The sequence below is a fragment of the Dryobates pubescens genome, chromosome 5 (genome assembly GCF_014839835.1).
Source record: "Dryobates pubescens isolate bDryPub1 chromosome 5, bDryPub1.pri, whole genome shotgun sequence".
Taxonomy (NCBI): domain Eukaryota; kingdom Metazoa; phylum Chordata; class Aves; order Piciformes; family Picidae; genus Dryobates; species Dryobates pubescens.
The window spans coordinates 17,682,102-17,702,943 of record NC_071616.1 but is presented as its reverse complement, the minus strand read 5'-3'; the positions used below and the strand labels follow the sequence as shown (position 1 = coordinate 17,702,943).

General features: G+C 41.1%; 1 protein-coding gene across 4 annotated transcripts in view; it reads right to left on the bottom strand.

The window, feature by feature from the left end:
• Positions 1-9,048, bottom strand: part of ARID4A (AT-rich interaction domain 4A) — a 49,165-nt gene extending 40,117 nt beyond the window's left edge. For all 4 annotated transcript variants that reach the window (XM_054161703.1, XM_054161704.1, XM_054161705.1 and 1 more), the window contains exons 1-4: positions 8,996-9,048; positions 7,638-7,748; positions 5,107-5,172; positions 4,055-4,145 (exon numbers count right to left, since the gene is read on the bottom strand). In XM_054161703.1, the coding sequence (XP_054017678.1) occupies positions 4,055-4,145; positions 5,107-5,172; positions 7,638-7,748; positions 8,996-9,001 (274 nt within the window). In that variant the 5' untranslated portion in view covers positions 9,002-9,048. The remainder of the gene's footprint in view (positions 1-4,054; positions 4,146-5,106; positions 5,173-7,637; positions 7,749-8,995) is intronic.
• Between the last annotated feature and the right edge of the window lie 11,794 nt (positions 9,049-20,842).

Sequence of the window (20,842 nt, the reverse complement as noted above, 5' to 3'; positions counted from 1 at the left end):
TCTGGGATGTAAAACTCAGCAGTACATGGGGAAGAACTAGTCAAACTAGCCACACAAATGTGACTAGTGCCTGGAACATACAAAATGTGTGCTGTTCAAGTTAGAAGACCCCAAATCAATAGGCCTCTGGCATGAGTTAAATAACCAACTGGTGGCATTGACAAGATTTTAATCACCCTTCATACAGCAGTAAGATGTTAGGACCTTAAAAGTTGTAACAGAGCCAGAAACTAGTAAATTTTTGCTGTTAGTACAGGTATGTCCACAAAACATCAGAAGAGGGAAACTTTATTAAAATAGAAAAATGCAACTATAAATAGCTCATTAGCAACCCTGCTCCTGACAATCCTAGGATACCACTGTCAGTTCATTTTCTGATAAATATTCTCAGCACTATGAACTGGAATTTTCAAAAATCCAAGCACCATGAAATAGGACTGGAACTGAATAGTTAAAACCTTTCAGTTCTGTCCCCTGCCCTCCTCGCAAAGGTATGTCAGAGCAGTGCCTGGCTTACAGCAGTGCCAAAGCTGGGCCACGTTGATGTACACCACCATACCAGAGCCAAAAAGAAAAAAACTCTGTTGGCTTTGCAGCCTCATGCAGCATTGAAAAGAATGAGAAAAATAAATTCTTTGCCATTTATGTTAAAATATTCTGCTACTTCGTGATACTGTTTAAAAGAAGGGGGAAAAAAAGTCTCTCTCTCTTACATAAAAGTACTGATAAAGCCTAAAAGTCTTAATTCTCAAAAACAAGAACAAAAAAAAAAGGATTCATGTTCCCTTTCACTCTAAACAGTATATAAAACCTTACTGTTGGCAGCAAGATCTACCAGAAACTGCAAATGCCTCTCACTGTTCTTTCTCTTTATGTCCTACTCATTTCAGAGAAACAACTACTGAAAGTTAATACATGCTTTCTCTTTCTTTAGACATACTTATCCATGATTTTATCTCCCAAAACACAAGGAACAAGGCTCAATGTATTTGTTAGGGTTTTTTCCCTTCTTTGCTTAAAGTTTTAGCTACAGTTAAAGCACAGAACAGTATCTAAGCATATGCAAATATTGACCTGAGTTTTGGCAAAAGTGATGACACTGATTTTGATGGGGCAATAAAAAAGGCCATTCTAACAGGAATTCTTTGGCTGCTGGAGTAACTGAAATACTGTTGCTCACTTTTGTATGGACATTATGTTGCTTCTAGTTCTGTAGAGAGGTGATACAAAAGTGTTTCCTTAAAGAACAGATAGGTAAGGATTTGTCTTCTGAAATTCTGGCAGTGTTTGTAAGATTCTAGCGAATGTGAAAGAAGGAAAATATAACTATGGACTTTGTAAGGTATGGTCTGAGCTGTGGAAGGTTTTTGGAAGTAATTTCAGACATTATTTCACTATTTAGCTGAAACCTCTTACAAGCTAACAGAAAATCAGGTGGATGGTAAGCCAAATAAGCCAGAATTCAAACCTGGCTCAGCTGAAAGGGGATTTGACAAAAAATTCTAACAGTGTGCAATTATCACCTACCAATATATCAAGCACTTCAAAAGCATGAATGCAGCACTTCAAAATCTGTAAATTAGTAAATCCATCTTAAATAATAGTATTTTAAAGATTAAAACACCCAATTGAACCATTGGTTAGCTAAAGCACAAACTGTTACTGTCATCTCACTTTAATTTCAATTGAGCAGATAAGAGGTTTGACTTGTGCAACAGCATTCTCCAGACTGGCTAACTTTCACTCCAAGCAGTGTCTGTTTCTTCACCTACTTATACCAAAAGTTGAAATTCACAGGATAATTCCAGTATTCCCAAATCACAGCTTAAACTCTCAATACAAGTAAGTGGCAACAGTAATAACAGTAGTATGATGTGGGGAAAAAAATAATGTGAAAAGGCGATTCCATGGCAGTCACAACAGCAATAAATTCTTATTTATTTTGCATATGTGAACACCACTAACAGACAGGAGACACTTTTTCAATACACAAACTGAGCATCACTGTGGCTCTTTCATTATATTGATGGTGAAGCAGCCTACTACAGCAGCTTCAACATTATTCCTACTGTTTTGTCTTCATGAACAAAGCAAAGTTATTTCAGCTGACTTTTCTTCTTTAGATTCTTGTCATAAAATGAACCTGATTTGCAAAAGTGAGCATTACTACTTCTACCTAGACAGGCACAGTTTGTTTTGGTGGATTTTTAAATTATAGTTGTACTTAGTAAATGTTTGTATGTATTACTGTTTTCCTTATCCATATCAGTCTACTTTTAGATCACAGAGAAAGAGATGCTACATAACACAGCAAATAAGTAGTGTAGGAAAAGCACCAGAGAAACAAACTTTCCCTGGTGCTTTCCATCTCAAGCCTGACCACATTCAGGAAAAAAAAAATTTAAAAAATCTAGAAATCTGAAGGCTGTCTAATCCGTTTCCTTCTCAACTGTTTAGCTTTGACTGAATCAGTCACTGAGACTACTGAGTAGTGAAGCCCACCACTTACCCAAAACCAAACCAGTTCAACCCTGCTTCACAACAACATAAACCAAAAAGGACACAATGAAAGCAGCAGGCAAAAGATAAAGCTTATTTTTTCTCACCTTGGTGTTTATGTGCTTAACCTAAAACTTCCCAATTTTAAAAGTAAAATACTATTTTTCTGTACGACACAAACCTGTCACAATCGGTTTGCAAATATTACCTGTGTCTTCAGTACCAGTAAGTACTGTGTCACATACAACTCGCAAGTATGTTCATAAAATCTAAATACCTTTCTAATGTATTACAACTGCACTGTCATAGGTACCAGTATACACCATATACCAGGTGCCATATATCAGTACTGCATACTAACTTACCATACCACAACTTAAATATCCCACACCCCAAGTTTTTTCACTAGCAATCTTAATCCATGTGGAGGACATGGGTGTACTTTCCCTATTCTGCTTGTCAAAAATACAATAATAAATTAGCCCACTGGTTTCCAGTTCCTGTGAACCTGCATTCTAATAATTAGAGAAAGTAAAAACTACAGCATGCATGCTTTACCTCTTGTATTCTTGGGGGGAGTTCAACCTGTTAATTCTAAACAATCAACTAATACAGGGAAGAGCATATATTCACTGTTGAAATTACATGCTCATCAAGCAATGATTACTGTAAGAAGTGTAATGCTCAAAAGAAAGACAACTCCAACCAAAAAACCCAACCCAAAATCCCCAAACAAAAATCAAAACCTCCCAAACAAACTAACCAACCCACAAAACAAAAGTAAAAAACCCAAATCACAGAACAAAAATTCCAGACAAAACTCACCCCCAAAACAGGGGATTTAAGTTTCACATGTCAAATGTTAAGAAGTTAAATGTTTATCAATTAATAGTTTAAAGTCTTTTTAAGCACTGAAGCACAAATACGTTGGCCTTGGTTTATTGGTCCAAATTCAAGGAGGAACCATGAAACAAGGAGTGCAAAACTGTTTCTCTCTTCTGTCTCAGAATGGTGAACCTCTAAGTCAGTATCAACATGAAGGTCCTCACTAAGCATGTCACATCACAGTACTAAACACAAGTACATGTTACATTTTCTGCACTCCAAAACGACCCTGCCTTCCCTCATCGTCTTCTCTTGTTTCATGCAAAACACTATCTTCAACTCTTCATAAAACAGAGGACTGACTTCAGGATGCATAGTGGTACTACCTATGTTTTTCTTGTGTGCATATAAGGAAAGAAGGCTTGCCTTTCAGTCAGAGCCACAGCTTTTCAGCTAGAGGGCTTCCATCTTAAAATCTGCAAAATTTATCCTGAATTCCAGTCAGTGGAACTGACATCAGTTGTGCCAAACAAAACTTGATTGTTCAGCCCTGCAATTACCTGTGCAACGGCCTCCCTGAACAACAAATAATTATTACTCTATTTTAAATGGAAATAGAAACAAGACCTTTTCCTTAAACTCCCCTCCAAAATCTCAGATCTTAGAGTACAAGATACAATCACTTACATTATTACCTACAGACCATAAATGAAAGCATGTGGCTACTCACCTACAGTATACCAACTAGCATCTGTCAATTTGCTGATAACAGCTTCTTGAAAGGATCCATCAGGCATTTTGGTTTCAACCATTGCACCAACCTGCAAAAAAGAATATTCCAAAGTTACACGTAATCTCAAACACATATATTGGAGGAAGAATACACATAAACATTAATTCTGTATACATAAACATTAATTCTCCCAGCAAGCTAGATTAATTCTTTTAAAAAGACTCATTTCAGCTAAACGTTACTTCATAAAATGCAGTTACTTAGATGGTAAGAACAAAGGTCCTTAAACAAGAAAGCTGAACTGCAAGGAGACAGTAAAGCAGTAAGAAACTCAAAATATCCAATTTTAGCATGACTTACAGCATCACAAGAAATAATAGAAGTCTAACTGGAAATAAATACTCAAAGTAATTACAACTTTGCTACTGATATGCATGAAATTACTACTACTTCTGCCAGTACATTGTTATACCATCAGAATTTCAGTAGCAGCCTACAACATGGATTGGTGTTCTGGCAGCAGCTACAGAGAAAAGACAAATACAAAAAAAGATTCTCTCCTGTAAAGGGCTTTATTTGCAGTCAGTGGTTTAATAAATGCAGTAAAATATTTTAGTAGACAACTGTTACAGATCATAAAAATACAAATCACCATGCATTTTTATATAAAACACATCAAATATTTTCAAAGGCAGAGCAATTGTATTTATTGTTGTTCAACAAGCTGGAACCTTCAATTTCGTAATTAAGTTCCCAATTACTTACAAATTTCAAAGTTTCATTACTTTTAAGAAGTTTCATATCTTATAAAACTACACAAAAATCACTGTGTTTAAAACTGCTTATGTATACATGTAGGACCATAAAACAGCCTCTAAAAATCTACAAAAGTTAAGACTAATTACTCAGAATCAATCTGATCTAAAGCAGTGAGCTTCTGCTTACTGAAATTCTGTAAAACAGGTGCCCACCTAAACAGCATCAAAACACAGAATTTTACAAATAAATTATGTGATGAAAAAAAACCAAAAGGCACGCAATATACATACTCTTAGAGGTCCTTTCACTTGGTCATCTTGCACTAACTGAGTAGAATTATCCCCCTTCAGGACCACCTGAAACATATTGATGAAGTTCTTAATGTGCATCTTGCTTTTAATAAATAGCTCACAAAAGTATATGAATCTGTACAATAATCATCATTTGGAAAATGATACCTTTAACAATGAAATTGATTCAAACATTATTGAACACAACTACTTGGCATACATGGTTATATTGACAAGAAACCCCAACTATCACACTTAATATTTAATCTGAAACATTAAAAAATGGGGCAAATGAAACATCAGCCATTCCAAGGCAAAAAAATACGCTTTGATCTGCGTTTGGATATCAATATAAGCCAGAGTATACCTAGGACTGGGCTTCCTGATGAGAAGATTAAGCAGCTTTTTTACCTCTCTCTCTACTTCAACTGTAGCACTTTATCAACAATAGACTACTAAACCATCACCAAAATAAAACGCTCTTTATTATACATACATCAAAACATCACCGAAGTGACCACAGTAGCATCATTTCTGCCACCTTGAGCAAAAGAAAGTTTCTATGGTAAAGATGTGAATCACTGCAAGTGTAATGAAAATAAGTATGGGTTCCAGGGTAAGTAAACTACATTTCTCTCTTTAAAATCCTACGCCTGAGATGGTCATGCTGATGACACAGAGTGAGTGTAAGCCCATGCAATTTGAATCCCTGAATTTGCAGAGAGACCATTTAGAAACATCAGTATTTAGATCTCAACACAACCGCTTCACTGCAGTTTGTTACAGCACCTGAGGGGTTTTAAGGAAAAACATCAAAAATTCCTATTTCTTTAGAGGAATTAAAAGTTGCAGGAGCTTCCTTTCCCATCTATAAAGATGTCCAAGTTTTCAGGCTCCTTCAGTTATTCTACAATCAGAGTCTTCACTGTAGTGTGGCATGCTCAAACAGGGCTGGGATTAGCACACAGTCAGGCTAATAATGCACTTTATGCAGTTTTTATTCAACATTTTGTATCAGCATTGAGATGAATACAGGTTGTCCTGCTACTCAGGAAAAGATTACTGGACTTCTTGGACTCTTTGTGCTCTTGGCAAGCATGCTAGGGTGTGCCTATACGCTCTTCATTACAGTATCAGGCTTAGCTTGTTAGAACTTCAATTGTTCTAATTGAGATACAGTGACAGGAATTTCCACCAAATCACAGTGGCCTGATACACTTTAGAATCTTACCTTGGAGAACTACAGCATATGGTACTAATAAGAAAAAGAAACTCATATGTACTAACGGCCTAAATACTGCATTAGACCAAAGATGCAGATACAAAATCAAGGATGTCAGACCAGGAAGGACAGCATGCTGCTTCCTACGAAGCTTCTCATTAACACACATTTCAAAGAGCATCACAAATTCTGTAAGTACTCATTAAGAACAAGGGAAAAGACTTCAATATGTGAACTGTTAGGTTTGTTTCCACTGATGAAAAGCTCTCTGATAAAGAGATATGATCTATATGTGTAACTAACTGAAGAGGCTGATTGCTTGTTCTTCTTGATCTAAGCATTAAAGTACACAAAAACTTAAGATGCCTAGTTCTAAAAAGAAGCTTTCATCTCTGTTTGTGGGGGGTTATGGCTCACTAATGCCTTACTTACACATCCTGGACAGCAGACAAGAAAGTAAGAACTGAGAAGATTTTGACAAAGCGGAAAACCAATTTCTGTATTTACTTTGGATTCTTATTTAACTGTTTTCTTCTTGTTTTCCCATAGCTGCCTTTACAACAGGACTGCAACACCAAAATAACAACTTGCTTTTTTGGGTTCTTCTGGCCTAAGACCTGTAAATATGAATGAAAAATATGTGCAAGTATTATGCACATGTGGAAACTCCGCTACAACCAGAGCACGCTGGTTTAGAAGCGGCAAAATGCTCAAAATATAACAAATGTTATCTTGAACATTCCCAAAGCCTACTCTAAAGAACTAATTGCCTTTTTCTTTTTTTTTTTTTTTTGCTGTTGATTTATTTTGGCATTGCCTCATAAGCTCCAAGTTCTAAACCTGAGAATGTCAGTTGGAATGAGATGGGAACTTTTCCTTCTGAAGAGGTTGCGTTTATTCCTTATTACTCATGTAAAGCCCTAATCCTCTGTTTATGACATTAAAACCCACTTCTGTGAAACTGATGCATTCACAAGGAGAAAGCAACTGTGATCAGAAAGAACTAGCAAGAATAGGTAATCTGAAAGGTCATTCTTGATCCAGCACCCTCCTGAAAAGATTTAAAAACCCACCACCATTACTCAAAAAAACAACCAAAAACATCCAACCACCAAAAATAACCATAACCCAACCCAACACCAAACAAGAGCCACTCTAAACCAAACACTTCAACGTGAAAAACTACATTCAAGTGCTCTCTAAAATTCATACAGTGAGGTGGCGATCAACATTTCTTAGTCTTCAGGACTAGGATATTCTCTGACAGTCCCTCAACACAGTAATACCAGCACCAACCACAGTATACTACCTTGACTTTCACAAGCCTTTTCACTGTCTTAATCTTTGCCTCACAGAAGGCACCACGGTACTTGGCACTGACATCAGTTCCCACTGTCAGGTAGGCAGGCTCATCTGCTGCCTGTTCAGAAACAAAAAATACGAGCAAAGTTTAGTTCTTTGTATTTATTCTTACAGCTACATCATTACATACCTAGCTTTACAGCCAAACTTCTAGACCTACTGAACAAGAGTGTCTGTACTTGGAATTGCAATCAGACTGTTCTTTAAAAGGAAGAAGAAAAAAAAAAAGGAACCAACAAACAAGTTACAGGAAATTTTGCTTTACCAGTGATGTTGACTACTTCCCCCCTTACATTTTGTCAGTCCAATTATTGTCTCAGAACTATCTTTGAGAGTACTAGACTGATACTTGGAATATCTTGTTATAAAGAGGAAAAGTAACCAATAATCCAAGTAATTTCTAAACGACTTACAAAAGGAAAGTATTTCAATACAAAGAGTCAGTGGAAAAGAATTGTACTTTTTTTAGCTGTATGTAATCCCAAGGCATGGATTATTTAAAACATTTAACATTGAACATCCCCATATTTACAATTAAATCCATAACATTCTATAGATAGGATATTCTTTCCCTGTTGACTAAAAGGAGTCCTCAAGAGAAATTTATTGTCATTTTTCAAGCACCTGTTAATTGCTATTTTTCTTTCTTGAAATGCCTTCTTCAAAGCTTAATTGCTTGTGCATTTTAAAGAGAGAAAAATACTTCTCATCACATTTTCCTTGATCTGGACTTTTATTACTCGACATTTCACTTTACTATGCTTTTAGCAACTGATAAACAAGGATAAAATTGCCCCATTGAACGTGTCTATCCAGGCAGGAAATCAGCAGAGAATACAAAATAATTGGTTTTATTTTTATTTTTTTCCCCCGTTAAAATATTGTTGTTATTTTTTCAACTCTGAAAGAGGGGAAAAAAAAAAAGTTTTTTTTCTCTTTTGTAAATAATACAGCAATTGTTAAGCCTTTGTACTGAAAAAACCGGCACCAGCTAAGGCGGGACAAAAGCTGCGGTTTTGCAAACTTGCAATAGCAGCTGCTGATACAGGAAGCATTTAAAGACAGTAGCCCAAAGGACAACAACTCAAAGACGCTGTGAATTTTCGTGCTACTACTGCAAGATGATAAGAGCTTAAAGCTCACCCACACCTCAGCTGGAGAGCAGAAACAGGATTTACAGCATGTACCAAAGCCCTAGCCAGCGTGATCCTACTGTTGCTCAGCCGAGATGTTCGATTAAAAATGAAATCAGAGCAGCTAGCTAGAGGGGAAAAGGAGCCGTTCCCCGCCCCGGAGTTAGCCTACCTTCATCTTTAAAGGTTATTTGAGAGATTCCAGCTCCAAGACTTCTCCTCCCCGCCAGCACACGAGAAAACACTGCAAAACAAGAGGGGGAGCGAGAGGCTGAAGGCTCAAGCCGTGCGAGCGTGGGTCTCTCTGTGAGGGGGCAGTCGGTCTGCGGGGGGAGATCAGCGCAGGCGGGCGGTAAGAAGGCAGGGAGCCGCCGCCCGTCCCAGCCCCGCCGGGCCGTGGAGGGAGCGGGGCCGCAGCCGCCGCCCGCCGCTTCCCGCCCGGCGGCCCCTCGGTGTGTCACGTCGCCATTGCTCCCGCTCCCCGCCTCAGGGCGGAGGGGCCGGGGCGCGCGTTCCACCCGGGAGAGAAACCCACCGGCCCACATGAGCAGCTCTTCACTGGCTGTGAAGGGGGGGGGCAGCGGGGCCCGCCGCCGCCTTCTCCGCCCCTACCCGGCCCTCACAACTTTCTGCGGCCCATGGAGAGACGCGCTGCTGAGCCCCTCCTCCCCGCCCCCCTCACCCGCCGGTCGGCCGGGCAGACTTCTCGCTCCCGCCCCGCCGGACAACCGCCGCGGCCGGCCGCCCAAGCAACCCCCACGACGTCGCAGCCTTCGACCCGGGGCACAACAAGGGGGAGAAGGAGAGGCTGCAGCGGGGGCAGGCCGGCGTAGCGCTGCTGTAGGGGGCTGAGGATAGAGGGAAGACGGCGCGGGCGGGTGGTCTCCACCGCCAAGCGCCGGGGCAGCCTCGGGAACGGCGACGAGGGAATGCGGCCAGGGGCGCTCGGAGGGGACACGGGGCGGAGTTCGGCGAGGAAGGGAGTCCCTGTCCCCGCCGTGAGAGGAGCAGCGGGCATCTCCCTTCCCTCATAAGGCAGAAGGACGCGCTGGTACAGAGGAGAGAAGGCGGAGGGGAAAAAGGGGAGCTCCCGGCGCCGCTCCGCGCCCCCTCCCCCGGGACGGCGGCGGAGTTGTGGCTACCAAGGCTCCCACCGCCTCCGCTACCTCCTACCTGAAAACTCGTTTCGAAGTGGGCAGCCCCGCGCTCCCCGGCCCGGCCCCGCCGCTCTCCCAGTGCCGCGGCCCCCTCCGAGACGACGACAGCCCCGCGAGCGGCGGCGGCTGAGCGCGGCACCGCTCCACCCCCTCCAGCCCGGACTCGCACCGAATCACCAGCGACGAGCCCAATAACAAGCTGTTGAGCAGAATCTGTCCTGCCTGAACTCCCATTGGCCCCCTCGTGACGCCCCGGGGGCTCTGCCCCGCCCGGATTGGGCGCCGCGGACAGCACCCCCATTGGTCACAGGGTAGGCGACAGAGTGTATTGGCCAGCTATCGACGCAGGTAGAGCCATGGAGACTTTTGATTGGTTTTCCTTCGGCGCGCTAGATGATTGGTGAAAGTTGACGTGAAGTCAGCGCTCCCTCATGGATAATTGGTAGGAGCTGGATCCGGATGTAGCTCTGGGTGCAGTGATTGGTCACTTCGGGGAGACAGGAAGAGGAACAGCGTGATATGATTGGTGAGAGCGCTCTCTTGGAGACGCGGTGGGGCGGGAACGAGAGGGAGTGAGGGGGGCGGTGGAGGGGCGGAGACAGCGTCCTGCGGTGGCAGCGGCCCGGGGCATGTCGAGCGCATGCGCTGCGGTCAGGCTCCCGGCGCCATTTTGTGTGAGGCTCTTTCCCATTTTAGGCCGCGGGAGCAAGGGAGCCGTTGTTTCTCTTGTGGAGAGGAGGTGGGGAAGCTGCGGAAAGCAGCAACGAGCTCAGCGGGAAGCTTTCTTTGCGCTTCAGAAGAAGCCGCGCCTCATTTCTTCCCCACGGCCCACCTTCCCCGTCGGATGCTGCTGGAGGGCGCGTCGCCCCCTCTCACGCTCGGTGGCGCAGGAGGGGGCCTGGCCGGACCCGGAAATGAAGCAGCGGCCATGGAGGGACGGCGGCGCCTCTGGCGGTACGCGGCAGAACCGCCTGCTGGGAGGGCGCGGAGGAGTCTGTCGGCCAGCGGCCCGGTGAGGCGAGGACTTGTCCGCGGCCGTCTCTCGCTGCATTCTCCGTGGAGCCCGCCGGAATCGAGCGGCGGTGCTGAGGTGGTCTGAGCGCCCCAATAGAAACACCGTCGGGGCTGCAGGTAGGGGCTGCAGGCGCCGGCCGTGCCGCCCGTGCCGCTTTCCCTTCACGTCGGTCTCTCAGCCGCTGCGGGCGGGACATGGGTGACTCCGTTTCCCTCGAGGAAGGTGTTGTAACGTCGCCATTAATTATCCCCTGCTGCCCGTGACGCATTTGGGATCAAGTCTGGGAAGGGGAACGTGACTGCCTCTTGCTGCTCGGTCGTTTCAGCACATGGTGCTGGGGGTTGTGATGGGTGCCTGGCTGGAAGCCAGACGACTGAGGTAATTTCTCCACCGGAAGATGCAGCAAGGACAGGGAAGACTAGTGGTAGGGGTGCCGAGAGTGCTTGTCGGGGTGTGTCGGGGGCGGTTGTAAGCCGGTCCTTCCGTACCTGTGATGGATACTCTGAAGGCGCTGCCTTACAAGGCAGCGTATCTGCACCTCTCAAGAGGCTACTAAGGAGAATTTGTCCTAGAGACTCGCTCTTAAACTACTAAACAGGAATTACTAATTAAAGCCTATAATGAAATTATATTGTTGACGTTAGTTTCACATTTTTGCTTATATAAAACTTGCTCTGTTGTTGACTAATGCAGATGCATTTTTATTCCACAAAGTAACAAGCATCTGTCTGACAGTGTTCACTGTTACCTACAAGTCATACCTTAGCTTTATCTAAACCAACAGCAGAGTGACCTGTCAGTAGTAAGAGATCCATTGTGCTAGTTTGTCAGAAATGGATTGGTGTAGTCTCCGTATCAGTTCTGCTTTAAAGATGTTTTTTTTTTTTTGGTTTGGTTCTTATTAAAACTCATGTTTTATAAAGTAGTGAGTAAAGGATTCTCTAGGGAGTTTGAGTCAATTGCTTAACCTGGGGAAAGGGTAGCTTTAGAGGTCTGATGTTTGAATCTGAGTCATAAATACCAATATTCTTGAGGATATCCATAAAATGTGTAAAGGTTTTTGAGGCATTTAATGTTGAGGGAACTTTGATTCTGTACTGGAGTTCCACTTCACACAGCAAATAAACAAGAGGAAGAATATATTAAATTTAGCCCAAATGTTAACAAAACTAAAAATTCACTTTGATTGTGACTTCTGATCTCTCTGTAGAATAAGTTGACCAAATCATGACTTAGATTGTGAGCTGTTTTTTGAGGCACAACTTGTATCTCTAGTACAATTCAATAAATAACAGTTTGTGACAAAACTAACCAGTCTTGTTTCTGATTTCTAGTAGAAACCCCCTGGCTACCTGGATATATCTGTTACAGCCAGCATGCTTAGGCACTTATCTGTTGTGAGCAGAAGGACTCTATGCCTGCATAGCCAGTTGGCAGGAGAAGTGACTTGTTCTTTTATGGTACTTAAAGCAGCTAAGAGTGCTGAGCTAGGCAGCTCCACAAAGAGCACAAATATTTTCACACAAGATAGGGATGATGTCTAGCATAATGGAATGAAAAAGCTGTGCTTTTGGCAAACCAGAGAAAGGGTCACTTTAGGGGTTAAAGTAACTTTTCATTGGTATGTGACTGTCAGGACTCATTTATGCCAGTATACTGACATTTTACGTCCTAAATGTTTGTCACTGTTAACTATCACTGAGACTTCAAGACAGATTGTCTATACTGGATTGTTGCAGCTGTGTCCCATCCCCCAGCACAATCCCTTATAGGGAAACAGTTGAAATGAGTGGAAGAAATGAGTAGCAGATTGTTGTGGTGAGCTGCTTTATCATAAGCTACTCTGTAAACTTCACAAAGTTTATCAAGTTAACACTAGCAGCTCTAGAGTGAGACAATTGTAGTAAATCATTTTAGTATCTAATCTCTCTGAAGTAGACATGCTGTAGTTTGATGTAATTGTTCAAAGTATCAGTACTCGTGTTACATGGGCTTAGTACCAAAGCTCTTGTAGATGTAGTACCAGAGATTCTAGGGATGTGGATTTTGGTCTTGGCTTGTGCACATTAGCACAGTGAAGCTTCCTGACTCAAAAACAGTAAACAAAAGCATGAAACCTCTCTATAAACATAATGCTAGTCTTTGGTCATATGTAATTCTAGAGCTTGGGTGATAGCTGTAAGGAAACCAGAAAAAATAATGTACTTAAGGGTCTGGTGCACTGGAGTTGGAGTATACAGATTTTTTTTCCCCAAAATAATCTACAGACATTGCTCAGTAGGAAAAAGCAAGTATAGGAATGTCTATATCTCGCAGTATTATTTATAACCAGAGCAAAATAGCAGCCAAATAAAACTTGAATTTATCATGTGGCTTTGTTTAGTAGTGGGAAAAACAAAGAGAAGAGAGATTTCTGGGATAAATAAGTAAAAGGTTTAAATCTGTTCCGTAGTTGTTCGTGACATACTGCATTTACATGGAGATTAAGAAGTCAGAGTATGCAGTCACAGCTAAAACATTTCAGAAGTAGTTAAAATACTGATACGGGTTCTACACAGCTTCTTTGTATATACTGAAATACTATGCTACTCTGTCAGACTTTGCAGATGTTCAGATGTTCAGGAGACTTCTTTTATTTGAAATATTTAGTGTTTTGGGGGTTGTGGGGGTTTTTTGGGGGGGGTAGGGGAAGTTGGTATTTTTGGGGGTTTGTTTGGGTTTTTTTTTTTAAACATTTTTTCTCTTGCTGTTTCTATTCTGTAAGTAAATAGGCAAAGTTTTTCCAGTGGTGGTTGAGCAAGCCTCGGCCTTGTGGTTCAGAACTGCTGCCTGCATGGAACTGCTGTTTCTCTGTACAAGAGAAGGTCAGTTGTACGCTTTGCACAAAGGTTTATTATCTAAGTGATTGCAGATTGCTCAGATGAGCATGGTAAGAAGTTGTGAAGTACTTTGTGTGCAGGTATAAACAAAAATATTCCAACAAATGTGAACCTGACAACAAAAAGTTCTGTCAGCAGTAGCTGGATTACAAAAAATGAAAAGTCAAGCTTCCTTTTCTAGTCATGTAATAAAGCCTATGCATAGCTCTTAACTATCAGCAGTAAGTTCTTTCATGTTTATTAGTGTGTATGTGAAAGAAAACAAAACCACCTGGTGATGCTAAATACTTCCCTGAAGTTTCCCCAACTCTGGCACATTCCTGTCCCCATGGTCAGAAAATGGGTATTTACTTATTCAAACATAACTGTGCATGCTGGTTTTCATCATTTCCTTGTGAATGTTGCTGCCAGAGAAGACACCAAGTTTATCCACTCTTGGCAAGCCTGAATCAGTGCATTATAGTCACTGAAGTTCAGCAGTGGTTTCTTGAATCTGGTGTGGTCTGTTGCAGCAGTGCAGCATCTGTTCTGGATGTAAATAATCAGGAAAATGGACTCTCTAAATACTTGTGTGAGGAAAAATTCCAGAATCAGTTTTGCAGCTACAATAATCCTCACTTCGTAGTTACCTTTTCTGTTAACACTGGTAAAACGATGTTACATGCTCAGCATGTCAGAGCGGCTTCAGGAATCTCCAGGGAGTAGTCCCATTTTTACTGAATAAACTATGTCCAGGCTTTGTTGTGCTTTGTGGCTACAGATCCTAACTACAATCCCACATGTTAGAAAATGTGTGCAGAAATCAGTGATGCATTAACTGATGTGTGTTACTAGCAGCCCAACAGCAAAGGAAGAGGTTTTAGTTCTCAACCGATGTCACTGCTGCTTTCCTCCTAGCCTGGTAGCTGTGTGTAGGAGTTTTGGCATGTGTCATGCAATCTTTTCATTCCAAACATAAATGTTCCTGGTTTTTGAAGACCTGTTTGGCAATACTGTGTTTGGACAGAAGAGCTGTGGTGTAAGAGACTATTTTTATTCTTTCTGGTATGTAATTTTCTGTTATGATAACTATCACATTTGTATCAAATGTTAATGTTAGCTAATTTAGCAACTATGGGAAAAAAGTGCCCGTTTGTGTGCCAGGGTTTACTAGAATTGGATTCTAAAGCCAGTTTTTGTACTTTGTCATGCTGGTAATTTACCTGAGTGTAGATGTTAAATTTCTCTTTTGTTGCCTAGCAAGGGAATGCAAGACATAGGATTTGATTACAAATCCATGGAATTTCTTGCATTATTTCTGAGGACTACAACCTCTTATTGGTGACAATACTGAGGCTGTTAAAACTACACTGGGAAACTCATGCAGTGTTACAAAACAGTACAGGGTACTATAGGAAGCTGATGATTCCTACAGCAGCTTTAATGCAGATGTGACAAAGGATCTTGGTTGTCATCATCTGCCATCAAGTGATCACTCTTTCAAAACTTGAAGTAGGTGCTTGAAGTCAGATAATAATTTAGTTGCTGTTTGGAGTAGTGACATTTCTTCACATCATTGCAGGAGGAACATACTCACATCTTGTTCAAAATAACAGTTTGTCTTGGAATGCCATCAGTAAAGGCAAGGGATTAGATTTACCTGTCCTTAGTGAGTAATCAAATGTTCTGTTCCAGGCTTTATGAGTAAGTTTTGTGGTAGACACGATGCTCTGGAAATGTATCCTCTGCATATAGACAAATGGGCAGTGTTAATGCACCAGCCATTCCAGTGTTGTAATAGTTTTTAAAACGCTGTACTTTTAAACTGTCTTCCAAATTACATCTACAGCACACAGCTTCTTTTTTTTTACCTCCCTTCTGAGCTGTAGACATTACTACTGACATGTTTTATCTGTAGAAGTTTTGCTCTTTCAAGGCCAGACTGGGGGAGTGGTTTTCTGGGTAAATGTAGTTACCAGTCTACAGAGCAAATACAGGTTTAGCGTTCCTGAAATAAACTTAAAATGAAAGCAATTAAACTTGCATCTGAGCCTCTAAATAGTCTGTATTCTTCCTAACAGAGTTCAGTCTTCTTTATAAGTACTATTGCTTGAGTAACCTCACATTGAAATCACCATGTACAGGATAAAAGTTAAAGACAAAATTTGTATTTTGGGGAGTAGCAATTACATAGTTCATTGCTATAAAAACTAAGAGGAGAAAAAGCCTTCAAATTTTTAACATTTAAATGAGGTTGCATGTTGTATTTGAAGAACCTTACTGTAATCTTCTGAATAAATTAAACTTCTGAAGTAGAAGGTTTTCCTCCTTAAATGCTCAACTTTGATGTCTACTTTGGAGCAACTTTTCAGCCTTTTTATGATACCAGACTGGGAGAAAATGCGTAGGTGAACATCAGACTCTAAATAGGTGTCTGTTGCTGCTATTTTACTTGGGCAATGAAAACTAACTCTGGACGAATTAATTTATCAGTAGCAGTGTTAATAGATTTTGGGTTTCCCCATTTTTCAGAAGTAGTTTTGAGTGATCTGTTACGGCAAACCTGAAGTAAGGATATTCCTCTCTTATGCTACCTGTTGCTAGTTTGTATCTTGAAAGGCTTTTTTTCCCCCCTCTCCTTGATGAGATGACTTGCAGCAGAAGTGTCCATGTCAGGAATTACAAAAAGGATATAAAGCAGTTTAAAACTATGCTCTCATATACATAGGCTTTTTCAGACACAGGTAAGCTGCCTGTTCAGTTTGGATTTTTTTACTAAAGTATGTTTCCATACTTGCACAGATACAAAATTAGGGTTCTAATTCTAATGGGGAGTTCTAGGAAGTGGTCCACCTGCCAGCATAGCTGTCATTCAAGCTTGTCAGCACTAATAAGCTGGCGATTAAAATACCAGATGCTTGCCAATGCAGGCTTTAGAGTAACATGATCTGACTGAATCAGGCCTGTAGATGCATGGTCCTGCCTTGTAACTGGTCTCCAGAAAGCCATGTGTGCCACTAATGGCATGCAGTCTAGCACAAAGGAATAAGCACTGCTTCAGCAAAGCATGACTGCTCAGCAAAAGAAAGCATGTGAAGGCACTTTAGATGGTTACATGGCCTTTATTCTTAGGTTTCTGCTGTCCAAATGACTTCAATCACTTAGGGTTAATTTACTTTTCAGCCTCAGCTAGCAAGACTGCAGTTGGTCAGTATTGATTCCCTTTTGAAAAAAGGTATTAGTGTTCTCAGTCTTTTGAATTAATTCTTTTTAGCTGTAAGTAGCTGCTGGTGGTGAGAATCTACAGTTTGGCCAGTGATTACGTTCTGGATTTTTTCCTACTTCGCTACCTTTTTCAAAAGATACTTTTTTATTTGTTTGTATTGCTGCCCACAAGTATTACTACACACACAGAGGATATTACAAGGAGCTGATTTCCAGGTAGCAAATCACCACTGTGCAATGCACACTTAACCTGTGAGTTAATTGCAAGACTGTACTCTGCGTAGGTTTGTACCTTCAGGGATGTGCTTTCCCCTGCAGTGCTTCTGTGCAGTCCATCATCCCATTAGCTACAGCAATATGCTGAAAGGAGCTGTGTTGTGTCACATCCAGAACTCTAGAAGCACAGAATACATGCCTTTTTTGGAGAGCTGAATTATTCTGGTTCAATGACAGATCTGTGGGAGTGATTTCCTCTTTACAAGCATCACAACGGGGGACAAACTGGTATGAGCTGAAACAAGCATTTGGCTGGGGGAAGTAGTTGCTTGTTAAACTGACTGACAAAAGAAACATGTTGAGCTATGTTTTGATTCTGCCTCATAAAACAGCATTTCAGATTTGTTTCTATTCCTGATGCATATAGAAAAGTATATTGGGGAGGGGGGAACAGCATTTCAAGCGGTGTGCTCTGCAAACTGTAGAAATACCTAGAATTGGGGCTGAAATGGAGCTTTATGTAACATTCTGTTAAAGTCATCTAGTGCTTCCCTTGCTCTTGACACCTGTTAATGCAGTCTGATGTACTAGGTCTCTGTCCTTCCCTGAAATAATGAAGTTGGCAGATTTCCTGCTTTTCTAAGAGTCCTGCAAATAAGATAAATTTCACTTCCCAAAACTTAGGCTTCACTTGGGTGGGTTTAGGGTTTGTTTTTGTGTGTGCGCATTTGGAATGCACAGGCTTCTGGGTGAATTTACTGTAATTGAATCTACTAATAACCTGAAATTGAGATCTTGCATATCCAAAATGAATTAGTTAACCAAAGGATATCAAACTTTAAGCAGCAATAAAGCACCTCACGTTCTTTCTAAACTGTTACTTGGTTTATATTACCATGTCACCTGAAATGACATTTTCAGTGGGCAGTTCTTATGCTCTCTTTAGAGACTTCAGAGGATTTTTCTGTTTTTCCTGTATCCAAATATATGCACTTGTTTGGATTATAAACTTATGTGATGCTGCTGCCTGCTTTATTCTAGTTGTCCCTTTTTGGTTGGCACAGCAACTTGAAAGAACTGTTTTTTTAAACAACTGTTTCAGAGTCCTTTAATAGCAGTGTACTGAAGATGAAAGAACAGTGCACAGTGGTTGCCTCCTCCATCTAGAAATAGACTCGTTTTGAGCTTGACTGTAGATCCTGTGTTCTCAACACTAGAATATATTTACTAGACAGATAGTAATGCTACACTCTTACCTCTTCTACCACCTGTTCTCTGCAATTCTGTATTATAGGACCTAGTAAGTAGCAAGATCTTTTATGATGGAAAATCAAGAGCAGTTGATGTCTCAAAATAGCTCTCAATTCTTAAGGAAAAGAAACTTCCTTGCTCCATGCAACTTGAAAAACTGGTGGGTGGAGGGAAAGCTAGTCCTTGTCTTACAGTCATATGCAACTGAAGGAAGAAAATGAGGGGGAGAGAACAGTCTCTGTACTGTATTTTTGGTGCTAGTACAGTCTCCAAATTGTCATGACAACTAACACTATTTTTCTCTTCAGAATCTTGACACCATACCCTTTATTTTAAGGTCATGGTTTATCTTCCAGCTGATAAATGCTTAAGATGTACTGTTTAATTAAATCTTTTGTGTTCCCTTCTCTTCTGCAAGATAAACGTGTAACCGTAGACTTACAAAACAGCATATGTAGTTATTCCAAATCCCCTTCCTTAGGGATGGTGACTTGGATTGTACAGGCAGATAGCATCTCAAGCAGTATCACATCCATAGGGACAGTCACACTTTCAGCATGTGGGTTGTTTTAACCTCAGGCCATAAAGCTATTTTTGGTGATGAGAAGGAAGTAGCTAATGACCTGATGCTTGGCATACTTAGATCTGCACGAGGCAAATTCTGTCTGAAATGTGTTGGGTTTATTTTCTGAGAGTCAGCACCAAATACAGATCAGTATTTCTTTTGGAGATACCCTTGTGGGTATCAGCCACACAGGAAGTTTTACATAGAAGCTTGTAGAGGAGCCCTTTAACAGCTCAGTCTTACCATAATTTCAGCAGCAGCACTAGCCAGTGTTAATGGAGCTGTTATTCAAATTAGTGATCTTTATGACCGTGTAAAGGTGTAGTACAAACAATTAAAATTAATTACCATGATGCAGTAGGCTAAAATTGATTTTTAAACCCTGCAAGTCCAGTTGGATGTTCTAAAACCTGTCCTGGTTGCAGTCACAGAGACGTATGTAAGTAAACTAGAGAGTGTAGCCTTATTTTCATGTCATAAGCAGTTCATCATAGTTCCTTTGATTCTTTTCAACAATGCTCTGTGGAGTTGCTGACTAAATAATTGTAACAGGGAATGTGACATACCCAGTCTTATTAAATATCAGAGTAGTGATTCATCAGGTGCTGAGTAACAGTCAGTGGATGTATGAGACTTAAAGGGAGAGGAAACACCTTGCTGTACAGCCTGCTCTTGTGTCATTGTTGGATCTGTGTTTATGGAATACTCCTTGGGGAGGAATGACTTGAGACATGTTGGTCTACACAGTCTTACTTTCTGGTGTTCTGTTAAAGCTTGTGCTTTGGGTCTTGAGCAACAGAATGCACCATTAAAACCCTTAGCTTACTTTGGCATGGCAAGAACTACAGTCCTGCATTCCAAGTGGCTATGCAACTTTCTCCTCTATTATGCATTCCTGTAAATGGCTAGAGTCCCGACTTAAAGTTACTTGTGGAGCCCAAAGCAAGACATGCTGCTTGGAATGGGCAATTACGTTTTTCTGATAACTTTAGGACTGAAGCTTCCCAGTGCTTTGGGCAGAAATAATCAAAATGGAGCAGCTAAGAATTGCCTCTTGCTCAAATCTCCAACTGAGGAATGTTTACCTTGCCCATTTGTTAGCCTTGCAGAGCGCTTCCATATTTCAGTGTGACACTGAAGTTATAAAATGGGCCAATTTCAAGCCAATTATAAACACAGACCTCCCTCTCCTGAACAAATGCAGATCTTTTTCCCCCACTTTGCATGCTCTTTTTCCCCCTCTGCAATCAATGGAAATGAAGTAATAAATTTTTTTTTTTTAATAACTATAGATTTAAGATTAGTTCTCAAAACTCTGCTAAGCCTATATTCTGGTAGCTTAGTGATTTAATTTGGAAAAGAACCTGACAGCAATAGTCACCTTGGTGGTGTTTAACAAACTGTTGCCATGACAGGCAAGACTGCTGTACAGCACTTTGTATGTATTAATGCCCACAGACTCTTAAATTGCTTCTCCTTGGACTTTCTAATATAATTTTCCATAACAAAGATTAGAGCAAGGTTCCTCCAAAGAGCTTTTTAGATTGCCATGTTCTGTAGTATGTAGCTGTTTATATATTTTGAATAAGCAAGTAGGAGGTTCTCTACCTGTATCTCTTCATGTGCTGTGGAACATCTCCCTTCTACTTTAGCATGTAACTACACGTGACTGATCTTGCTCTTCTCACCGAAACCTGACTTGTGTAATTGTTGTTATACTTCTGTCCCCAGT